Here is a 23,808-nt window from a genome sequence, read left to right as displayed (position 1 = left end):
GGACCTATCGGAGGTGGTTCCTTAAGTGTTTGTAGCCTTTATCCACAGCAGACACAGTCTTGTCTCCAGGGATGGAAGGCAGTAGGCAGTGATGCTGGAAGGCCCCACTGGGAGAAGTCACAATATGGGCACAAAGAGGAGAGAGGCCTTTATGCCTAACACCTGCCAGAGCTTTGGGAGCAGCACCTCTGATGCAAGAAAAGGCTAATCATTCACTTGAGAGGACATTGTTGCACACAAACAAAGGACCCCACAATATCCATGTATTCTAATGGGAGGAATGCAAGAAAGAACAAAAGGCACCACACAGCAAAGGGAGCCCGGACTCTCTGCTCCCACACCTCAGAGGCTGAAGCTTCACAAAAGCGTCAGGAGTGCTAGTCATACACAACGCTAGTCGGCACTCAGTACAGACTGGATGGTGTCAACAGTGCACTCACTACGGACCGGAAGAGGTAAACAGTGCACCCACTACGGACCGGAAGAGGTAAGCAGTGCATTCACTGTGGACTGGAGGGGGAAGGTGTAAGCAGTGCACTCAATTCAATTCCATTCAACAAATCTATATTCGGCCTATCCAGGCCGAATATACAGAGATGTGCCAATACAATACAAACAAGCAAAATAAAAATAATACAATATCCTTAACCTATAAACAGATGCTGGCGACGGCATATGGATCGAAGAATAATCAACGTCAATATGAAGTGCGAAGTGCATTTCAAAACAATATCATACCATCAAATATGATGAAATATCTAAAAAGCATAAAATACAGTTAAAAGCAATATCATCATAAGATAATACAAGCTTATCCAACCATAGCATTCCTCTCTCTAACTACTGCCTTAAGAAAATAACTCACCCCGCAGCAAATAATTGGGGTGTTTAATAGTTGCAAGTGATGTAGGGCCTCTGAGCATCTCAGTTATCCCAACAAATCTAATAGGGGGTTGAGAAAAACTCTTCGTGGGCAACCAAAGTGTTTACAGAAAAACATATACTGCAGGAGCGATTGAGAAGAGACCTCGTTGCAAGAGCATAGCCGATTAGTGGCTTCCAATACATCATCCAGTGCACATAAGGTACCAAACTGAGCCAGACCTAAAGCGGAAGAGAAGAGACCATTCCCATTGTGTTAGGTCGAGTGTAAGATACAAGACGGCTCCACACTAGCAAGGGGCCGATTATAAGTCATCACAGAGCTTTCCCCCCACTCTACTTGTTTCCCACTTTTATCACACTTTTCCAAAAAGAGATCTTTACCCGAGATTTATCTTTTTGATTATTTCCGTTGGGGACAAAAACAGGGGGGGGGGGCAGCCCCAACGCCTGAAAAGCTGTAGAGATGTAATTCAACTAAGGAATTAGGCGCCAGTTACCCAAACTGGTACAGTCCAGGATAACATCTCTACAACCCTATGCTAAGGGATTCGTCCATATGCTCACACACAGAAGCAAAGGAGCTAATCGCCCGGAATCCTCGATATAAAGATGATTTAAGTCTACTTGAAAGATGAAACAGGAGGTGCCCAGGGGGAGATGTAAGAATCTTCTGTCAATACGGTTTCCGTCTGTTTGAAGAGAGGAGCACTTGCAGGGGTCCCATATGCCTGCCCCATATGTGGAGGCTCGAACGCACTGAGCGTTGTCCATTTTTAAGAGAGAGGTAAAATAGTCCCTTCCTCCTTGATATTGATATATTAAAAAAGGCGCCAGCGGACCTACTACGTTTTAGGCATGGACAAGAAAGTTGAGGCTGCCAAGAACGCAAAAAATGAAAATTAACCCTCAAGTCAGTAACATTTTATACACTATGCAAATGTTGGCCTTTAATTGAGATCCTACGAATCTCAGTCCTGCATGAGCCATAGGCCATAACATGAGATTTGCCATAATTAGTAGACAGATCAAGGCTGTCCATGAACTGGACGTAGTGGTCCACAGCACCCGTCCTACTAGCCTGGACCCAGCGTTAGGTGTCCAGGCTAGTAGGACCACTTCATCCACCGCAGGCACCTGGTTAGCAACAACTCTCAGGGTATCAACGTGAGCCAAAGTTAAGTGTGGACAAAGACCATTGATACATACAATCAAAAGTCTGGGGGCCAAAACACATCCATGGCATACACCATGCTGACTGAATGCCCGAGACAAATCACCGGCAATGCACCCACTACAGACTAGAAGGTGTAAGAGGTGCACTCACTATGGACTGGAAGGTGTAAGCAATGTACTTACTATGGACTGGAAGGTGTAAGCAATGTACTTACTATGGACTGGAAGGTGTAAGAGGTGCACCCACTATGGACTGGAAGGTGTAAGCAATGTACTTACTATGGACTGGAAGGTGTAAGAGGTGCACTCACTATGGACTGGAAGGTGTAAGAGGTGCACTCACTATGGACTGGAAGGTGTAAGCAGTGTACTTACTATGGACTGGAAGGGGTAAGCAGCGCACTCACTATGGACTGGAAGGGGTAAGCAGCGCACTCACTATGGACTGGAAGGTGTAAGCGGTTCACTTACTATGGACTGGAAGGTGTAAGCAGCGCACTCACTATGAACTGAAAAGGGTAAGCAGTGTACTCACTGGACTGGAAGGTGTAAGAGGTGCACTCACTATGGAATGGAAGGGGTCAGCTGTGCAATCACTATGTACAGGAAGGGGTAAGCTGCACACTCACTATGGACTGGAAGGCGTAAGGAGTGCACTCACTATGTACTGGGAGGGGTAGACAGCGCACTCAACTTGGACTTAAAAGTGTAAGCAGTGCACTCACTATGGACTGGAAGGTGTAAGCGGTGCACTCACTATGGAGTGGAAGGTGTAAGCAGTGCACTCACTATGGACTGGATGGGTTAAGCGGTGTATTCACTATGGACGAGAAGGTGTAAGCAATGCTGTGTACATTAAAGTGTAAGCAGTGTGTTCGCTATGCCAAGTAGGTGTAAGTTGTGTACTCTGTACAGGAAGATATACGCAGTGTACTAACTATGTATAGGACAGTGTAAGTAATGTGTTTGCTATGTGCAGGAGGCTCCAAGCTGTGTGCTCACCATGTACAGGACGGTGTACGCAGAGTACTAACTGTACAAGAAGTTATAAGCAGTGCCCTTACTATGAGCATGAAGTTGTGAGCAGTGTACTCACTCTATACAGGAAGCTGTAAGCAGTTTGCTCACTACAGGAAGGTGTAAGGAGTGTGTTCACAATGCACAAGAAGTTGTAAGGAGTGTGCCCTGTATGTGGAGTGGAGGACAGCTCAAGCAGTGTGCTCACTATGAACAGGAAGGTGTAAGTAGTAGGGTCTCTCCGTACAAGACGGTGCAATGACTGTGCCCGCTATACACTAGAAGGTATAAGGAGTGTGCTCACTATGAACAGGAAGGTATAAGTAGGAGGGTCTCTCCGTACAAGACGGTGCAATGACTGTGCCCGCTATACACTAGAAGGTATAAGGAGTGTGCTCACTATGAACAGGAAGGTGTAAGTAGTAGGGTCTCTCCGTACAAGATGGTGCAATGACTGTGCCCGCTATACACTAGAAGGTATAAGGAGTGTGCTCACTATGTACAGGAAGTTGTAAGCGATGTCTTCACTGTGGACAGAAGGGTGATCACAGAGTGTTAACTAAGGACAGGGAGATGTAGGGGGTGTACACATCATGGACAAAGCTGGGAACAGAAGGCTCTGGGCCTAGAATTACCAATGGAGAGGGAGGCGCAGGAAAGTGCACCCTAGGTGCTCACCACGACCACATATGTGTAAGCAGAGCACCGACCCTGTGCAGAAAGGAGCAGGCTGCGTGCTCACCAGGGATACATAGCTTATGCACTCGCCATGTGAGTGCTTTACTCATCACAAACAGGTGAAGGCAGTACATACAGAAGATGTAGTGTGAAAACGAAACTACTCATCGTGAACAGCGGAACGGGGGCGTGCACTCACCATGGACAGGTAGGTGTAGGACATGTGCAGCTCCAAGTTCACGATGCGGTTGATGGCGACCTCGCAGTCGTGGCTGTAGTTGTGGCGCACCTGGGAATCCATCTCCACAGCGGCGATCACGGTGACGTACAAGGGCTGTAGGAAGAGATGAGAGTCAGAAAGAGGCGAGGTAGAGAGGCGCGCGAGATGATCCCGTCCAATCACTGTTGAAGCAAGAATCCGACCCGGCACCGGTGTGAGGCGCCAGGGCGCAGAGGGGCTTCTTATACCGGCGCAACGAGTGGCGCAGGTGCGCCCTGCACCAATGGGGTGCTTGGAAACGGGGCACCATGGTGAGCCCCCGGGGGAGGTGAGGTGTCTATGCACGTGCCAGCTCTCGGGTTCCCATCCCGATCAGGGGCCATGGAAACGGACCGTGCTCATTTATTTATCAGGGAGACGTGATATGGCCGGCCGCGCCCAGGGCGTGGTTGGTACCCAGAGTACCAACCCGGATCCATGCCAAGGCTCGGAGGCGCTAGTGAGATAGGTCGATGTCATAAAACAGCTGATTTCAGTACATGCTCCGGTTCGAAAGCGAGCAGTACAGCTGACTCAGCCTCTCATCATCTGTTGTGGATAAAATGCGCATCGCTTGCAATAACGGTTGTTTTGTTGAAAGATACGCAGCGATGTCGGTTGGGTAACAGGAGTGTATTGATGACGACACAAACGCTGTGCAAACAATAGCCCGTAATATATCTCGGTGGGGTCAAAAGTCAAATGCAATCACAGTCAGGTAGCCCGGCCTTCAACATCTCAAGGCAGATTGAATGGCAGTGTGCGGCATTTACGACGTGGGGGCAATTAATACGGCAGTATTCCCTGGACTATGCTGCAAGGAAATGCACATAGTATAATAGATCATTTATCCAACATATTCAGTAGCATTAGTTAGCCAGATTGACATGTATTAGTAAACATTCCAAGCAAAGTATGCAAGTACTACACAAAATAAACGTTTCTTAAGAAAGGTTAGGATGCAGCCAGAATATCCTACTATTATTCAAACGTCTACGCATGGTGCACTTTGTATCATGTGCTGCTCTGTGCATTGTTAATTTCTACCAACCGCACCCCCTTTCTGCTGAAGGCGTTTGTGGGGTCTGTCATCCTATTGCACCCTTTTCCACGAGGCGCATTCACATAGGTACAGTTTGTTTTGTCATTTTTAACAGTCTTTAGCTCTGAACTATCCCCCCACCACCACCACCACCTCCTCCCACAGTTGAAATCAGGATGAATTCAGTGCTTTGGTGAATTGCTACTGCTAATTATGTAGTGTTTCTTGTCACAATTTGCCACATGCTTTTTTCAAACTTTATCGGGGGTAGAGAACCCCCTTTATGTTGCTGGGCTCACTCACTTCATGACATAACACTCTTCACTGACTTTTACGCCCTACCACTTTGAAATGTCACCAGCCGTCACTGCTAGTCAAGTTGTAATTCTCCAAAAATAACAATTTTGTCATGTACAGAAACACTAAGGGGCATATTTACAATAAAGTGGCGAAACGTGTAGTTAAACCAAGATGGCTAACGGGACCCTTTGTCACTTTAGAAACGCAGGGCTGCACCATATTTACAAGAATATGGTGGAGCTCTGTGTTTCCCCTTGCGCTGTTGCTAACTTTAGCTGCCTAGTGCCAACGTAGATACCCTTGGTGCAAGGGAGCCTGTGTTGAGGGTAATCTTTAAATGCTATTTGTAACTTCTATATGTGATGCTTAATGCAGCACTCATCAAAGTTACAAAACAGCATTTATTTTAAAAATGATTGTTTATGGGCAGGAAGGGTGACCTTCCTGCACATGAACAATCTTAGGCATTTTGCTGTTTCGATATGTGCTGCCCAGGGCAGTACACATGGAAACAACAAAAACGAGGAGAAATAAAGCAATTCACGTTTCGCCTGTTAAAGAACAGGTTTTCCCTGGTCTTAACTCTGGCTCTGGCTCCTATTTACGCCTCCCTTGTAAATAGGAGGCAGCATCAAAATCAGTGGATGTTGCCATGGAACCCCCACCACATCACCTATTGCCCGCCCCTTTCATGGAAAGTGTAGCGTGAAAGGGGGCCTAATTTACAAGGCAGCATTAAACATGGCTTAACGTTGTCTTGTAAATAAGGAAAAGCTCTATCGCCACCACAACGTCACTAAAAGGAAGGTTGTGTGCAGGGCCGGACTGGGAACAGAAACCGGCCCTGGCAAATGGCTCAGCTGCCTCCCCCCTGGGGTGAGGGGCAGTGCAGCCAAGCAGTTTGCGAGGGCCGGTTTCGGCCGATTTTGTTACGGGGGCGAATATTGCCAGCCCTCGGTATTAAAAACAGCCCCCCAGGGGCCCAAAACCAGCCCCCACCCTAGCGGCCTACCGAGGAAACGCCCGGTGCCCGCTATGGCCAGTCCGGCCCTGGTTGTGTTGGCAACAAGGGCTTGTAAATATGCCCCCGAACGTCCTTTTATCAAGAACGTGAGATGCATTGCCCCGCTGTAGTGGGCAGAAACGCTTGCCCAGTCCATCAGTTGGGCATGTATACACTATCTGTGTATGGACGATGGGCGTGGCCTCGCTCGGAATGGCCGCGCTAGGCTGGAGCTCCCGGCAATCGCAAACCATGCGGCATTTCCCATTCTTGTAAAACGGAAATAAATCGTTACAGGGGCATCGGAGCAGCGCGGCGCTGCTTGGAGTGAGTTTGCACAGGATCCGAGTCCCCGTGGTGAAGTTATCTGTAGGAGAAACTCGGGAGGACGGTGCAATTGCCCGGGCAAGATGGCGGCTGCCTGAAGATCCGAGCGCCGCCCCCCGGTGGCTGTGATGCGGAGCAGCGGTGCATAGTGAGGCGGTAAGCGGCCCACGGGGCCCCTCATCTGGGCACTTGCGGAGAGGAGGGCGATTTCTGGCTCAGGCGCCCCCCCCCTCTGCATCGGACGGCCGGCACTTGCAGGTACGGGGGCAGGGAGGAGTGAAGCTTCGTTCTGGTGCCTCCTCAACTGATTGGGGCACTTCACCACAACAGGATGGAGCAGCGGCGCAAAGTAAGGCGGTAAGTGGCCCACGGGCCCCTCATCTGGGCACTTGCGGAGAGGAGGGTGATTTCTGGCTCAGGCTCTGCTCTTGGAACTTGCAGGTATGGGGGCAGGGAGGAGTGAAGCTCCGATCTGGTGCCTCCTCGCCCGATCGGGGCACTTCACCGGCCATCGCACAACACCCCCCTGGGCTACCTGAGGGGTTACACACTCCAGGAACTGCAAACGCGGTGTCTATGTGGACCCCCTCCCCTTCTGCTACCCTGCTTGGCAGTTGCGTCACTGAGAGCTTCATCGGATCGCTGGGGACTCCAGGATGTGACACTGAGTAATGATCACACTGGTTGTCCCATAGGCAAAAATCATTGTCCAGCTCCAACCTGCCTCATGATTGTACATAACCGGGGAGAGAAAAGAAAAACGCGCGTACGCTGAAAGTGCTGCTTTTTATCTCCCCACTCCCTGTAACGCTGTAGACTGTTGCAGAAACCTGCTTCACAGGTTGCGGCTGTACTGAGGTTCTAACCTGCGGGCCTGCGCATACCCGCGTGCAGACCTTTTACAGCTGCACAACAAACAGTGCAAGCTGCACCTTGTTGGCCTTTTACAGCTGCGCAGCAAGTAGTGCCAGCTGCACCGTTTAGGCCTTTTACAGCTGCGTAGCAAGTAGTGCCAGCTGCAACGTTTAGGCCTTTTACAGCTGCGCAGCAAGTAGTGCCAGCTGCATCGTTTAGGCCTTTTTACTGATAGGCAGCAAGTAGAACAGTTTCCAGCTGCATTGCTTAGGCCTTTTTCAGATGTGCAGCTATTAGTGCCAGCTGCTCCTTCTAAGTTACTTTTCCGTGGGGACAGGTCTGATTAAGTTGGAGTCCTGCTGCAAGAACAGCACCACTGACACTATGGGTTCAGGGCATTTGAATCCCCCTCTGAGATGGCCAGTTGGCCTCGGAGTCTGCAAGGTTTCTAGGGTCGCCAGGCCAGTACTTTTATGTTGGAGCTAAAACTGCTTTTCATGTAGTATGTTATCCGCACCCTGTTCTGAGCACCTCTGAAGATGATGATGCTGATGTGCATTCGTAGGCTTTGCTAGCCCCGGACGGCACATTAGCTCTGTTATTCTCACCTTATCATCTGGACTATGTGCCCCCTTTATGCCCTTTTATTTCTCTTCTCCACCGCCCTCCCAATAACACCTTCCTCCTATCCCCCCCACCCTTCTCCGTCACATCTTCCCATCATGGCCACCACTCGAGTTAAGGTTGGAGCTAATTGCTTTAAAATCATTTATCCTAATAGCCTGACTAAAGCTGCAACAAAACGATTGAAGCATAACACTATTGAACGTTTCCCGGATTCCCTTTTTGTTGATCAATATCACAATAGTCGTTTTGGGAGGCTCAAAAATGACTTCATTTTCTTCACTCACGACACCTCCTCTTGGTCCACCAGCTTATACCGTTCCCTTAACGTCACCTCCTCCTCCTCTATCCCTCATGGGAAACAGCTAAAAATCTCCCCCTCCACACGTTTCAACGGCTACCTCACTATCTTACTCTATAACAACGGTACTGTCATGATCCAAGGCAATGACACCTGTCTCTCGCTCTTTGACCACCTCTTCCCCTCTCTACTCCCCTCCGCTGCGACCGGGTTCACACCCGACTCTTCTTCTAGCTCCACCCATTACTCCCTCTCGCCTCCCTTGTCCCCCCCACACTCCAATTGGCTGCACTCTCAAGAATCACAGGTCGGCCCTCCTCCCGCCCCCTCCCCTGTGACCTCCTCTCCTATCCCTCCCCCCTCACAATATGCCCCACCCCACTTCACCTCAGCCTCACCGCTAGCTAATGCGCTCCTCGTCCAATCTGCATCAACCAATCTTTTCTCCCCCCCCCTTTTCCATCCAGTCACCCCCCTTTTTATTCCACCTCACCTCCAACCGTCTCCCCCAGTGAACTTTCCCTATGCTCCCCTTATCCCTTCTTCCATACTTCCTGTCCACCTCCCCCTCCCCTCGTTATTCACCCGGTTTTCGCCTCAATCCCACTGCATCTCTCTCCTCCCCCCCACTCCTCCAGCAATGCTTTGCTACTCCCTTCCCCCCCCTGGTAACCCTGTCCATTTCACTCCCTCGGGTCCAACAGTACCACTTCCTTTCCCCAACTTCCCTTTCTCTCAACCCCCCCCACTCTGCCAGCTGCCCGTTCCATCACTGCCTCCTCGCCTACCTGACATGCCCTCCACAAATACCTCACCTCTTTTCCTCCCAAACCTCCTTCATTCCCATGACTCCACACAGCCCTCCCCTCTCCTTCTTCCCTTCCGCTGTGTTCCGCACCCTTCTCCCCCTAAAATGATCCCTAATTCCTCTCCTTCTTGCAACACCAACAAAGGCAACTCTCCCTTAACCTCCGATTTGTTAACTCCCGCTCTCAACCTCCACCCTTCCCCGCGTTTGAACCTTACACCCCTACTCACCTCCTATCCCCCCACCTCTCCCTGCCTTCCACCACCAATTCCACCCCACCTGTGTCCATCGATCCACCCAACCTTCCATGCTCTGCATTACTCCCGCTGGAAAATAAACTAGGTTCCCTTATCACTTACATCTCACAACTCACAGATGCAATTTCACTGCTAAGCTCTAAGATTTCCACCTTTCTGTGCACCCCCTCTCCGTCCCAACTTCCTACGAGATGCACCTCGCCCCCTCACCTCAATTTAGCCAAGCTCAAGCAGTCGTCAGCAAACTCTGTTAATTCGCACAAGCCTTTGAACGCCGCCCTTCCTCAACCTGCATACCCTAGCAACCCTACTATCTTCACTATTCCAACCATCTCCTCTGTTAGAACCAAGAAACCACCTAAACCTTCCCGAGCACCCCCACATAAACACAACATCCCGATCACCCTTCAGAGCCCAAGTGCCCCCGTCACCAAAACAGCCCTGACAGAGCTGCGCTGTCTGCTCCACAACTGCAGATCTGCAGTAAAACACAAACTTGAAATCTCAGATACCATCACCCACCACAATATTGACATGCTCTTCCTCACAGAGACCTGGTTCAAAGATACCTCGCATGCTATGTTTGATCTCCTATTACCTACAGGCTATTCTATACTTAAGAATGACAGAACAGAAAACACGGGGGGTGGTGTGGCAGTCATCTTTAGAAACTCCCTTCAACTTAAGGCCTCTCCTGTCAGCTCCTTCCTCACCTTTGAATGCCTTTCTTTTGAGTTACAAGTGCATCACCGTCCACCCCTTAGTTTCCATGTCATTTACCGCCCGCCTCGTAGCGGCCCTGCGTTTTTGGAGGAACTCACTGACTTCATCAGTGACCAATACTCGCAAAGTGACAATCAGACTTTCGTAGGTGATTTCAATCTACACTGGGGCTCACCGCAAGACTCTTCCGCAAACTCCCTGGCCACCTTCCTCTCTGATAACGATCTCATCCAACACTGCACAGAATCAACACACTCTAAGGGCTCAATCCTGGACCTTGTTATTTCTAAAGCAGGCATGCTTTCCATCTCTACCCCTATTCACGTAGACTGGTCTGACCACCTCCTCATCCCATTCTCTGTTCAACTATCACACGCTATTACACTTGGCCAACCCAAGAGGGCTATCTCCTGGTTCCGTGATGTTAAAAATATTGATGTCGGTCCCCTCTGTGAATCAGCTTTGTTATCACTTCCAAGGCTAGACCCGAACCTAGATGTTGACGATCTCACCTCCCAATGTCTCACAGTTCTTGCAGATGAAATCAACAACGTCGCTCCACTCAAAAGCAAAAGGTTAAGGCCCACCCCCTCAGCACCTTGGTTCATCAAATCCCTCTATGAAGAAAGGAAGCAGCTAAGATTCCTGGAGAAACAATGGAGGCAAGTGCCCTCCACCGATAACTTGTCCACGCTCCGCTCCGCAAGATCCAAGTACCACAAACACATCTTCCTTGGGAAAGCGGCACACTTCAAAACCCTCCTTGACTCAGCCAAAAATAGACCCAAAAAACTATTCGATCTCATCAAGTGTCCTGACCGCTCTCCCCCTTCCTCCAAGTTGGAGGACTCTGCAAAGAGAGCAGCGGATTTCGCTTTATTCTTCGACGAAAAAGTGAAATCTCTTGTGGATCAGGTTGCTCATCCTACCCCTCCAGAGGAGTGCAAGTCCTTAGCCGTTTGGCATAACTTTGACCCCATTTCTGAAGATGCCCTTCTCAAGTGCATCCGCGAAACAAAGCCCTCCAACCATCATCTGGACCCCATCCCCAGTGCCATTGCCATTGACTTTTATACCCTTTCCGTCTCCGACTGGTACACTCTGGTCAACCTCTCCCTCTATCAAGGCTCCCTTCCTGTCTCCTTCAAAACTGGGCAGGTCACCCCGCTTCTTAAAAAACCAACTGCTGATGCGTCTGACCTCAACAACTTCCGCCCCATCACTAACTTACCCTTTCTTGCGAAGGTTACAGAAAGATGTGTAGCAAAACAACTCTGTCGTCATATCAAGGACAATGATCTTCTTGACAATTTCCAGTCTGGCTTCATTCAAAACTGCAGCACTGAAACCGCCCTGTTGCAAGTGGTTGATGACGCTCTGAGGATCCTCGACTCAGGGGGGTCCTGTCTTTTAATTCTCCTTGACCTTTCTGCAGCCTTTGACACTGTCAATCACAACACCCTCCTCAACATTCTTAAACAGAGAATGGGCATGGAGGGCACTGTGCATAAATGGTTTGCTTCCTTCCTCTCTGATAGATCACAAATGATCAAAATAGCGAACAGTCCTTCATCTCCTGTGGCAGTAGGTCAAGGTGTTCCTCAAGGCTCTATACTTGCACCCACTTTGTTCAACCTTTATTTAGAACCACTAGGAAATCTCCTAAGTAAATCCGGGATCCACTATCATCTCTATGCTGACGATACTCAAATCTACCTCAAGGTTGCCTCTACTCACGATCTCTCGATCCTAAGCTCTACTCTTGACACCATTCATAACTGGATGTTTACTCATCAACTGATTCTGAACCCCTCCAAAACCGAATTCCTCCTCTTCTCCTCTCCAATCTCTCCTCCCCCAGTGCAATCTTGGATGGATCAGCTGAATCTACTGAACACTAAACCCATCATTGCCGACAGCGCAAAATCCCTGGGTGTCATCCTCGACAAAAAACTCAATCTAACCCCCCACATCAATTCCATTGCAAAGTCTGCTCGTTACCATCTGCGCCTTCTTTGGGGAATCCGTCGCTTCTTCCCGGAGCAGGACCTTATAACCCTGGTGCAATCGCTGGTCCTCTCCAGACTGGACTACTGCAAATTCTCTTCTTACTGGCCTCCCCAAATCCCACCTGTGCCCCCTTAAATCTGTTCTCCATTCAGCAGCTCGTTTCATTTATGGGGCCAAAAGAAGCGACCACATCACACCACTGTTATCCACCCTCCGCTGGCTTCCAATCGAGGCTAGAGCCATCTACAAGACTGCTTGTATCACCCACAAAGCCTTGCACTCCTCCTCTCCTCGCTACCTGGTGAATAAACTGAAACTCTCTGGAGGCTCTAGACCATCACGTAATGCGGAAACTCTTCTGCTTGAACCTCCCACTTTCAAGAAGGAAAGAACGATGGCACAATCCTTTTCGGGCAATGCGGTGAGAATCTGGAACTCCCTTCCACCGCAGCTCCGGACCACCACCTCCTCCCAGGCCTTCAAAACTGACCTCAAAGCTCTCCTCCTTCAAAGACACTTCCAAATGTAACTCATACCCTCTCTATTATCCGAAGGAAGCCCTTCCATTATAGATAAATCTACTTTACATGACTATGGAAGTGTTTTCCCAGTGTGTTCTTGTGGTCTGAGAGTCTGCCATTTTGTGCAGTATGAAAAGGGGGGGCCCTCGGCCCCCCCGCACGCATGGCGGCGCGGCGACCGTCGCCCCCCCTTTCTCTTGTGTTGCCATTCGGCGGTGGGGGCGTGCCCTGGGGGGCGCGGCCCACCGCCGATTGGCCGGCGGCCTCCCTGACCCGGATCCTAGGTAGTGGGTCCGGGTCAGGGGGGGCGGGCTATAGGAGGGGCCGCCTGGCCCCTCGGGAATAAAGAGGTGGGGAGCGCCCAGGAGACCCCCTTGTCCCTGGACGCTCCCTCGCTGAATCGGTGTGCCCCGCGCTCGGGGCTTCTTTGTTTTTGTGATCGTTTTTCCTTTCTTTTTCAGGTGCGCGGTGAAGGGAAGGAGCGGATCGGGAGACCACAAGGACGCGAGGCGGAAAGCAGAGGCGGCGGTAGCGGAGGCGACGGCGTGCTGTTTGGTGTAGCGGAGGCGACGGCGTGCTGTTTTGTATTTTTTCCCCAGATTCAAGCTCCAGCCGCGTCGCGTGAGCATCGGCCCAGCCGCGTGGAGCCAGCCGCCAAGGAGAGCAGCGTGTGGGGGACGCGAGTCGAAAAAGAGAGGCGGCGGTAGCAGAGCCGTTTGCGTGAGGACTCCCAGGCAGGAGGTTGATTTTTAAAGCGGAGCACGCGGTGCCCGCATAAGGTATTGTGGCGCGGGGAGCAGGGACAAGCAGCGGGCCGGCTGCAAGAAGTCGAGGGGGTGCTCCGTAGCGCGGAAAGAGCGCGAAAAAGTGTTTGGAAAGAAGGGTGGTAATTGACATAGGCGCGGGACAATAAGGCACGGTTTTATCACCCGCATCGACTACAGACTGTATATACGCGTGTGAGAGAAGCCCAGCGAGAGCGGGCAGTAATTTAGCAAGGCTATAATCGCGTAGGGCCACTGTGAAGGGAAGTGAAGCAGGGTCGACCAGGGCAGCACCTGGATGGGAGACCCTTGCATGTAAAGTATACACAGTCTAGAATAACAAAGGGGTTATTTCTTACGTCGTTTTTTGTACTGTTTGTCAGTCAGCATTAGTCTGAGGGATAAAGTGGAGTGCCCTGTGATGCCAACGCTTTAAGGCACGGAGGGGCACCTGTGATTGTTATTGGGAACTGTGATAAGAGTGTGTAATTGAGAATAAGGTATTTGATTATTCATTGCTGTTTTGGTCTAATGAGTGATAATGAATTGCTGTTTTTTATAAGTGTTATTAGGACATCCCAAAGGAGGTTGACAAGGGGGGGTTCAGGCCTCCAGTGCATTTCAACTGAGTCATTGTGAATTTCCCCCTGCTTTGCCACAAGGTGTTAATGCTATTTTCCATTCCAGGCTTTTAGCGACATTATTGGGCCAATCCATTCTTCAGAGAGGACGTAAGGAGTGTAAACGCGCAGCCTGGTTGGGGGACGTGATCACAGACGGTTATCGCCGGCGAGTGCACGGGACTGGTCGGTAAGAGGGGTACGGGGGGCTAGCATTCATAGCTCCAGGTGGCCGCCGGGTGGGTCTACATTAGGTTTACTCACCCCCTTACATAAGCGGACAAGCCGCTAGTGTTGCGGTCGCCTTTGCATGGTGCTGAAAGCCCCCTGGTGACCCTCCATCAAAAAGGTACACAGAGTTGGCCTGTTGTGATAATAGGAGAGTAGGCTGCGGTTTTTGGGGGCGGAATCATGCCAGGTCCGCGAGGTGGTAAAAGGGGATCCAACATGGAGGCTATGATCCGGGCCATGATGCGTGACATGAGTGACATTAAGCAGCAGTTAGTGAAGGTAGATGAGCTTGAAGCACGGTTCAATGAGAAGCATGGGGATGCCCCGGGCCCATCGGGTAGGCCTATTCGCAAGAGGGTGGCACCAGTGCCAAGGGGGGATTTTGTCACCCCACCTGGGAAATCTAAGTCCAAGAGACCCAGGGATACTGCCCCCACCCCAGGGCCAGTAGAGCCGGTACCTGCCGTGCCGCCGGCGGTCGTCCCACCCCCGCATATACCTATGCCTACACCCCTTGCCCCCGTGGTGCCGGTGCCTGTAGGTCAACCAGTAGACGCTGGGCCTGCTCCCCCACCGGTGCCCACAATCCCGGGTACAGGCGTGCCACACCCGGCACCCGCCCTGCCAGCTGCGCCAGTACCACAGGGCATAACCCCAGTGGTACCTGTTGTCCCGGGGGGTAATTTAGAGTCAATGCCCCCTGAATTGTTATCCCAGATAACGGCCTTGATGCCATGGCTCCAAAAAGGGGGAGCTTTCCCGAATTCTGCAGACCATGCAGCAGAGGCGGCGAGGTTTGTGGAAAAAATCAGATCGGCATCGGTCGCCGACAGTGTTGCATTGCCAATATCTTCTCCCCTTGCAGGTCCAAGTGTTCCCCAGCTGGACGGAGTTAAGGGGCAGCCGCCCCCGGGGCCCGCACTTGGTAAGGAAGTGGCATTGCCGCTCTTGGGGGACGGTGTTCTACCTTCCAGGGGCGAGAATTTGGCTCAGCATGTGTCATTAGCTGTGAAAGAGATGATTTGGGCGGACAAATACGTTTATATTTATTCTTTGTTGTTAGATAATAGGGAAATGGAGCAGGTAAAAACACTGAAAGAGTGGATGCTCCCAAGCGAATGGAGGGTGCAGTGTGCTAGATTTAGGGTTGAGGAAACTCTTAACAACTGGATGAAAGCATGGGCTGTATTCACTGCTATTAAAGCTGAGCGTCCTCCAGATTTGCAGGCAGCATTGGCGTGCTACTCGAGCAGGATTGTGGGGTGGAGTGAACAGTATTCTGGGGAGGCATGGAAAGGGTATGATGTCAATTTCAGGAAGGCATTGGAATTTAATAGAACATTGGCATGGGACACGGTAGATTCCATGGCTTGGCACAAACAGTTCTCGGACACTGCGCCTCCCCCCCAGTTCGGTGCGGTCAAGGTGTTCTCTAGACCTCAACAGCCCTTTCGGCCCCCCCAAACGAGTGAGGTACCTGGGAAGTTTAGGGCCAGTGGGCCAGAGAAAAAAGGGGTGTGCTGGGATTTTAATAGGCGCACCTGCACAAGGGCCGCGTGTAAGTTTAGACATGCATGTTCCTCCTGTGGGCACCCCTCTCATCCAGAAACTGCCTGTAGGTCCAAGCAGGGAAACACAGGTCAGAGGGGTAGGGGAAAGCCACTATAAGACAAACAGGTTAGGCCCCCCCACTCCAGTGGATGTGGTGGCAATGATTCCATGGTTGAACAGATACCCGGACCACGCATCGGCCACCCTACTCCAAGAAGGTTTTTCTAAAGGCTTTAGGATCCCGGCCGCGGGATACACAGGCAGCGCGCGCTGTAGAAACCAATTGTCAGTCAAGCACAATCCGGCTGTGGTGGCTGCCAAAATTGACAAGGAGCTATCGTTAGGCAGGATAGCTGGCCCTTTTTCTGAAGTGCCAGTACCCAATTTTGTGTGTTCCCCATTAGGAGTGGTCCCTAAAAAAGAGAAAGGGCAATTCAGATTGATACATAACCTGTCAGCACCTAGGGGGACGTCACTGAATGATGCCATTGACGAGGGTATCTGTAGTGTTAAATACGCCTCTTTTGATCAGGCTGTTAACTTATTACAGGCCACAGGACCCGGGGCGCTGATGGCGAAATCAGACATAGAATCAGCCTTTCGCCTCCTCCCGGTCCACCCAGCCGATCAGCATCTCTTAGGCTTCACCTTTGGGGATATGTTCTACATGGACAAATGCATGCCCATGGGTTGTTCAATATCTTGCGCTTACTTCGAGATGTTTAGCTCTTTTCTTGAATGGGCCATGAGACAAGTGACGGGCCATCAGCGGGTCATGCATTATTTAGATGATTTCCTCTTCCTGGGTACAGCGGGATCTCAGGAGTGTGCACTGGCATTGCAGGAATTTTGCGTGCTCATGCGGGCTTTTGGAGTCCCGCTTGCGCCCGGGAAGACGGTTGGCCCGACCACCTGCTTAGAATTCCTCGGCATTGAGATTGACTCAATGGAAGGATGTTTTAGATTACCTAGGGACAAGGTGGACAAATTCAAGACAGCGCTACAGTTATGCCTCCGGAAGGAGAAGGTCACTTTGCAGCAATTACAGGAGGTGGTAGGGCAATTGAACTTTGCACTGAGGATCATCCCCATGGCTCGCCCATTCTCTCGCTCTATTGCGCAGGCAATGAAGGGGCTGAGGGAGAAGCACCACCGCGCTCGGCTGTCGGTTGAAATTCGCCAGGATATGCTTATATGGATGGCATTCCTGGAGGATTTTAACGGCAGGGTAGTCTGGCCCGGCCCGCTGACAACATCAGCAGAGTTGGGCCTGTGGACGGATGCTGCCGGGAGTGTGGGCTTCGGCGCCATTCTAGGGAACAGGTGGGTCGCTCAACAGTGGCCGGGAGAATGGAGGACATGGGGTCTGACCAGCAACATTGGCTTCCTGGAACTCTTCCCAATATGGGTGGCACTGATGGTCTGGCCCGAACACCTATGTAATCAATCAGTGGTGTTTTGGTCAGACAACATGACGGTGGTGGAATGTATCAACCAGCAGGGGGCACGGTGTCCTTTCATACTTCGTCTGATCAAAGAAATTGTGTTGCAGTGCCTTAAATTGAATGTCAACTTTAAGGCCAAACATGTCCCAGGTGTTCTGAACAATGCAGCTGACTCCCTCTCTCGCTTCAAAATGCAGGTTTTCAGGGAGCATCTTCCTACAGCAGACCCCTCGCCAGCGCACTTCCCAGCAGTACTTTGGCAGATTGGTGCCCCAGATTACAGGACCTCGTGGTCGCTAGCCTAGCCCCCAGGACCAAGACGGCTTACGAAGGGGCGTTTTTGTCTTATCGTTCTTTTTTGGGACAACAATGGGAAGTACTTTGGGCACAGGAGGATGGCTTTGCAGCCTATTTAGAATGGATGCATAAGGAAGGGCGCTCGGTGGCAGCGGCAAACAGACATAGGGCAGCGGTGTCTTTCTTCGCTCAGGCTAGGGGCTTCCGGGATCCCACTAATACCTTTATGATACGTAAGGCTTTGAGGGGATGGCGCCGTATACAGGGCCATCATAAGGATAAGAGAAAGCCCATTGGATTAGCCCGGCTGACAGCTTTACTGGCCACGCTGGACACTGTTTGTAGCTCGGAGTGGGAGGTGTTTCTTTTTAGGGCAGCATTCTCTTTGGCATTCTATGGGGCGCTGAGAATTAGCGAACTTGTGGCAGGTTCTAAGTCAGACCTACTGGGCGGCTTGCAAAGGGCTAGTGTGACGATAGGGGGAGACACCATGTGGGTGACTATTCCGAAGTCAAAGACCGACCAGGAGTCTAGGGGCCACACCATAGTTCTTCAACGGGCCCCCGCCAACCCTTGCTGCCCAGTGAGGCACGTGGAATTATTGCACGGACTGCTGGTGGGCTCAGCGGGCAGGGCATTGCTCTGTCACGCCGACGGGAGCCCCTTGACCAGATATCAATTCAGGAAGGTATTGGAGATGGGGGTTAGGAAAGCAGGTCTTGACCCTAAAGAGTTTGGCTCTCATTCCTTTAGGATTGGGGCAGCAACGGAGGCGGTGGCGGGGGGCCTCCCAGTGGAGAGAGTGAAGACAATTGGGAGATGGTCCTCAGAATGCTACAAACGTTATGTACGGATTGACATGCTATGATTACATGTCGCTCACGCTTGGTTTGTTTCCGCTCTCTTACAGTTTCTCAGACCTGTTACGCAGGGGAGGAATTTGTCGTCGGGCACCGGCAACATACATCAGCACGGAGCGGCACCCAGGAAACGATGAAGAACAGTGTTTGGATTGTTGGTCACTCATATGTAAAACGAGCAGAATGTGTCTTTTTGTCAGGTGACAGGAGGAAAAGGGCGGCACAACTAGGGTTGGACATCACGTTCTTTGGCAGAGGGGGGTTGTGTCTGCACGAGTTTAGGGGATTCTTCCAGGGGCTTTTAGCACGCCGGCAATCTCCACCGTCAGTGGTGATACTTCACCTTGGGGAGAATGATTTGGCAACACTGGGTAGGCGCATTCTGATTGAGGAGATTATCTCAACGGCGGGTTGGATGGCTAGGACCTGCCCCGGTTGCACACTAGTATGGTCACAACTCATACCTCGACTACAGTGGCGGGGGGAACATTCGGTCAGGGCGTTGAATCACTCGGTAAAGAGGATCAACACACGGTTGGATAGGTTGTTTCGAGCCCCCTTGTTGCAGTCAATACCTCATGGGTGCATCTGGGGCGACAAGTATTACTTGAAGGACGGAGTTCATTTAACAGAGGAGGGTAATGTCTTGTGGTCTGACAATATCTGGGCCTGGCTAGAGGGTTTTGACAGTAGGAGGGTTTCCTTAGGTAGGGGCTAGAGGGGGGAGGCCAGATCGTCGGTTAACAATGCTGGCCTGTGGCGGTAAGGTCATTATCGGTGAGCACATATTTGAGGTCTGAGGGGGCGGGCATCATCCTATGGAGGTTCCCGCCCAGGGGGAGGGGCCTGCGGGCCACTCCCAGAACTCCAGGGGCAAGGTAATAGGCAAAGGAGCGCGGGTAGGAGTAGTTCACGCTTTCCTTAGGCTGGTAGCCACCCCGCGCGCGTGGACTCATGACGCCACCGGCGCAGAGTAAGGGCCCTCCTTTAGTGGGTAAATGGAGTTCAGGGCGTAGACCAGGCTATTCCCGGGGTAACACTGCGCATGCGCACATCTATAGGGGAGGCGCAGCTTGTAGGACCTGACACCGGTAGTGACCCTGCCATATGGCCAGAAATGTACAAAAATCAAGATTAGGATGTTTAGTCTAAGTTAGGAAACAACATGTATTAGAGTTTTGTTAAGGTCAGGCTCTCAAACTTGTTGATTAGAATTGTGTATCTAAATGTCCTGCTGATTTTTGTATTAATTGTTGATTATGCAATTAAAAACCTTTTTTAATTTCATACTTTAATAAATACGGCCGGGCGACTAGCGCCCGCCTTCCAAAAAGTAAAGATGTCTCGTGTCCACGTTCCTGGGTATTGGGTGCCGGATTGGGGGGGAGGCGGCAGCTAGTCGCTGACCATGTGAAAAGGGGGGGCCCTCGGCCCCCCCGCACGCATGGCGGCGCGGCGACCGTCGCCCCCCCTTTCTCTTGTGTTGCCATTCGGCGGTGGGGGCGTGCCCTGGGGGGCGCGGCCCACCGCCGATTGGCCGGCGGCCTCCCTGACCCGGATCCTAGGTAGTGGGTCCGGGTCAGGGGGGGCGGGCTATAGGAGGGGCCGCCTGGCCCCTCGGGAATAAAGAGGTGGGGAGCGCCCAGGAGACCCCCTTGTCCCTGGACGCTCCCTCGCTGAATCGGTGTGCCCCGCGCTCGGGGCTTCTTTGTTTTCCCACCCACCATCCCCTTGGAACAAAATGTCTTGCAGCAGTTCTTATGTCTGGCTGAATGGTAAGTTGTGGAGGTACGCTCCACAGGTCTCACAGGGTAGTAGAGATGGAACTGTTGGTATATTTTGTGATGCTTTTGTTTAGGAATTTTTCCCCTTTTAGCAAACAATGTGTGAAGTGTATTATATGTGATACAAGTCTCTTTAGGCCTTTTTTCCCTTTGTAGCTATACGTTGATACTGTTATTTATTAGCCAGTGTAGCTGTCCTTTAGAATTTTTTCCCATAGGTCGTCGTATTTATTAGGTATGGGGCATGCGGTAAGGTCATTATCGGTGAGCACATATTTGAGGTCTGAGGGGGCGGGCATCATCCTATGGAGGTTCCCGCCCAGAGGGAGGGGCCTGCGGGCCACTCCCAGAACTCCAGGGGCAAGGTAATAGGCAAAGGAGCGCGGGTAGGAGTAGTTCACGCTTTCCTTAGGCTGGTAGCCACCCCGCGCGCGTGGACTCATGACGCCACCGGCGCAGAGTAAGGGCCCTCCTTTAGTGGGTAAATGGAGTTCAGGGCGTAGACCGGGCAATTCCCGGGGTAACACTGCGCATGCGCACATCTATAGGGGAGGCGCAGCTTGTAGGACCTGACACCGGTAGTGACCCTGCCATATGGCCAGAAATGTACAAAAATCAAGATTAGGATGTTTAGTCTAAGTTAGGAAACAACATGTATTAGAGTTTTGTTAAGGTCAGGCTCTCAAACTTGTTGATAAGAATTGTGTATCTAAATGTCCTGCTGATTTTTGTATTAATTGTTGATTATGCAATTAAAAACCTTTTTTAATTTCATACTTTAATAAATACGGCCGGGCGACTAGCGCCCGCCTTCCAAAAAGTAAAGACGTCTCGTGTCCACGTTCCTGGGTATTGGGTGCCGGATTGGGGGGGAGGCGGCAGCTAGTCGCTGACCATGCTATCTTTCTACCTGTGTTTGGTACTCATGTGTAACTTGCACCCGTCACTTTCTCTTGTAACACACTGTTTTCTACCTCCTACAATTGTTTACCTGCACAAGTGCCACCATTCCCTTCTTATTTGTTCTTGTGCTTGAGTGCCCTCCATATATTGCAGTATTATAGCTTTATGTTTACCTTGTATGCTTCTGTAACTTGCACACGTCACTTTTTCCTCCTGTAATGCACCGTTTGCTACCTCTTTTATTTTGTTGGTTCACGATTGCCACTTTTGTAATGCACCGTTTGCTACCTCTTGTATTTTGCTGGCTCACGATTGTCATTTTTGCTTCATTTAATGTAACGTTTGCCTTTTTATTTGGCTCACTTGTAATGTTCTCATGTACCAGTTCTGTTCCTATTGTGAAGCGCTCTGACACCTTCGGGTAAAGTCCGCGCTATATAAAAATGCACAAATAAATAAATAAATAAATATCTCGACAAAACAGCCGTCTCTCTAAATGCTCGCATACGGGGATCAAAAGCTGGATGGTCGTTTTTACTTTTACAACTTTTATTATGTTTTTGGTAAAAGCTGGGGATTGTGCAGCCAGTTCAAATGAACCGGATATGACGACACAACACCACTCACGACAAATATTCAGTTACAATACTTTTAAATCTCCAAGAAATGGCTAGAATTGTCCAACCCTGTCACTCCGATGTAGATTCCGCTGCTGGGGAAAAGTGTTATGCGCCGAAAATAGTGAATTTACATGGCTTACAGTAAAATGTTTCCGCTGCATTAAAATGCCAACTCGCGATTTGTTTGTAATCCGCCCCCCGTCATTCAGCATGGTAACTGTAGGAGTGCCTCGAATCCGTTTACAATCTGTAGGCTGTGTGCAAAGGAAACGTCTCTCCCACCCCCTCTTTTTTGCACGGCTCATCATGACTCAGCATACACAAGCTATCCCTTCCTCACCATGAATCAGCAACTCTTACCCTGATGAGCTGCAACAATATCGGTATCAGGTGACCCCTGCTTCCGCTTTCCATCAGATCAGCCCATCCTCCCTGTTACATAATGCTGTGGGTGGGGACACGGTGACCTTGCGGATGACACAAGCTCTCCAGAATATTGCGTGTGTGGTCCTTCCAGCTGTTGCGTCAGCGCGTGATCACCAGCATTTCGGTCCTGTCTTGCTGAGGGTGGATGTTCGAGGTGGGCGAGCCTACAAGTCAAAGGTCTGGTGTGGCTTTTAGTGCATATGCACGAGCCGAGCCCTGAAAATGTTTGCTAATAAATTTAGACAACACATACAAATATGAGAAAGTCTCTTCAAAATTCAAAAACGTGTATTTCTCTAATATGCAGCAGCTTTGACATTAATATATCACACTATATATAGCACTGCACTGATAAGTACTTATTAAGAGCGAGAGCTTTGAAACATGTACCATTAGTGTACTAAGAAGCAAAACAGTTGTCATGTAAACCCTGTAAGTGGCCTAGATTAGTATACATCAACACTATAGTATATTAAATAAAAAACAATAGGTTTTTGTACAACTGGTATCCTGAACTTACATATTTAAAACTATTTTAATATGCAATAATGTAGAAAAAGGAGCTTTGGTAAATTAAATATTTGCCTCAGATTACACAATTTAAGCGGGGAAGCCATGATTTCTCTAGGTTTTCTGGTTTCACTTAGAACACATTGGCCACTACATGGGTATCTATTTCTTTCTCCTTTTTATGTTAACACATTGTTTTTACCTGTGAGTGCATTTTTCTGCAGATCTATACTACTATAATAAAGAAAGAACTTTCAGGCTTTGAGGCGGGTAAACTCGGGAACCACAGCGCCAATCTACACACCCGATACACAGTTGTAATCGGCAGGGTGTGTAGATGGTTATAGGCTATATAAAATAAAACGTTATTTGCAATATTTATATTTTTTTTAAAAGTAGTCCCCCCCAAAGTAGCGCCAGCCGCGACGTGCGTGCTCATATCAGCACGGGGAGGAGAGGCGTCCAAGGAGCGGCGGACATGGGGCGGGGGAGGAGCGGTGACGTGAGGCCAGCGGCGGTAGGAGCAGCGGAGAGGCGGACATGGCGCAGGGGAGGAGCGGCGGTGGACAGGCGGTGAGGAGCAGAACGGCGGAGCGGAGAAATGAGGACCGGCGGCTGAGGCGCGAGGAGCGGTAAAATGAGGACCTGCGGCTCAGGTAAGGCTCCGGGGACAATGTCGGGGCAGGCGGGTGTCGGGCCAGGCAGGGGACGGGAAATTGGAGCGGTGAAATCAGGACCTGCGGCTCAGGTAATGCTCCGGGGACAATGTCGTGGCAGGCGGGTGTCGGGCCAGGCAGGGGACGGGAAATTGGAGCGGTGAAATCAGGACCTGCGGCTCAGGTAATGCTCCTGGGACAATGTGGGGGCAGGCGGGTGTCGGGCCAGGCAGGGGACGGGAAATTGGAACGGTGAAATCAGATCCTGCGGCTCAGGTAATGCTCCGGGGACAATGTCGGGGCAGGCGGGTGTCAGGCCAGGCAGGGGGACGGAAAATTACTAAAACAATGATCGGGG

The 23,808-nt window shown here is 50.7% G+C and overlaps 1 protein-coding gene across 2 annotated transcripts in view; it reads right to left on the bottom strand.

Annotated features, from left to right (window-relative positions):
* LOC144767555 (ferritin heavy chain B-like) overlaps positions 1 to 22,435 on the bottom strand; it is a 29,255-nt gene extending 6,820 nt beyond the window's left edge. Inside the window, exon 1 of one of the 2 annotated variants that reach the window (XM_078650981.1) lies at positions 22,219 to 22,435. In XM_078650981.1, coding sequence (XP_078507107.1) covers positions 22,219 to 22,272 — 54 coding nt within the window. In that variant the 5' untranslated portion in view covers positions 22,273 to 22,435. Of the gene's footprint in view, positions 1 to 3,952; positions 4,347 to 22,218 lie in introns of those variants that run through there. The other variant, XM_078650980.1, reaches the window with a different exon arrangement.
* Positions 22,436 to 23,808: the final 1,373 nt, after the last annotated feature.

Source organism: Lissotriton helveticus, chromosome 7, assembly GCF_964261635.1.
Source record: "Lissotriton helveticus chromosome 7, aLisHel1.1, whole genome shotgun sequence".
Classification (NCBI taxonomy): Eukaryota; Metazoa; Chordata; class Amphibia; order Caudata; family Salamandridae; genus Lissotriton; species Lissotriton helveticus.
The sequence above is the reverse complement of the archived record's forward strand: the minus strand, read 5'-3'. Positions and strand labels throughout refer to the sequence as shown.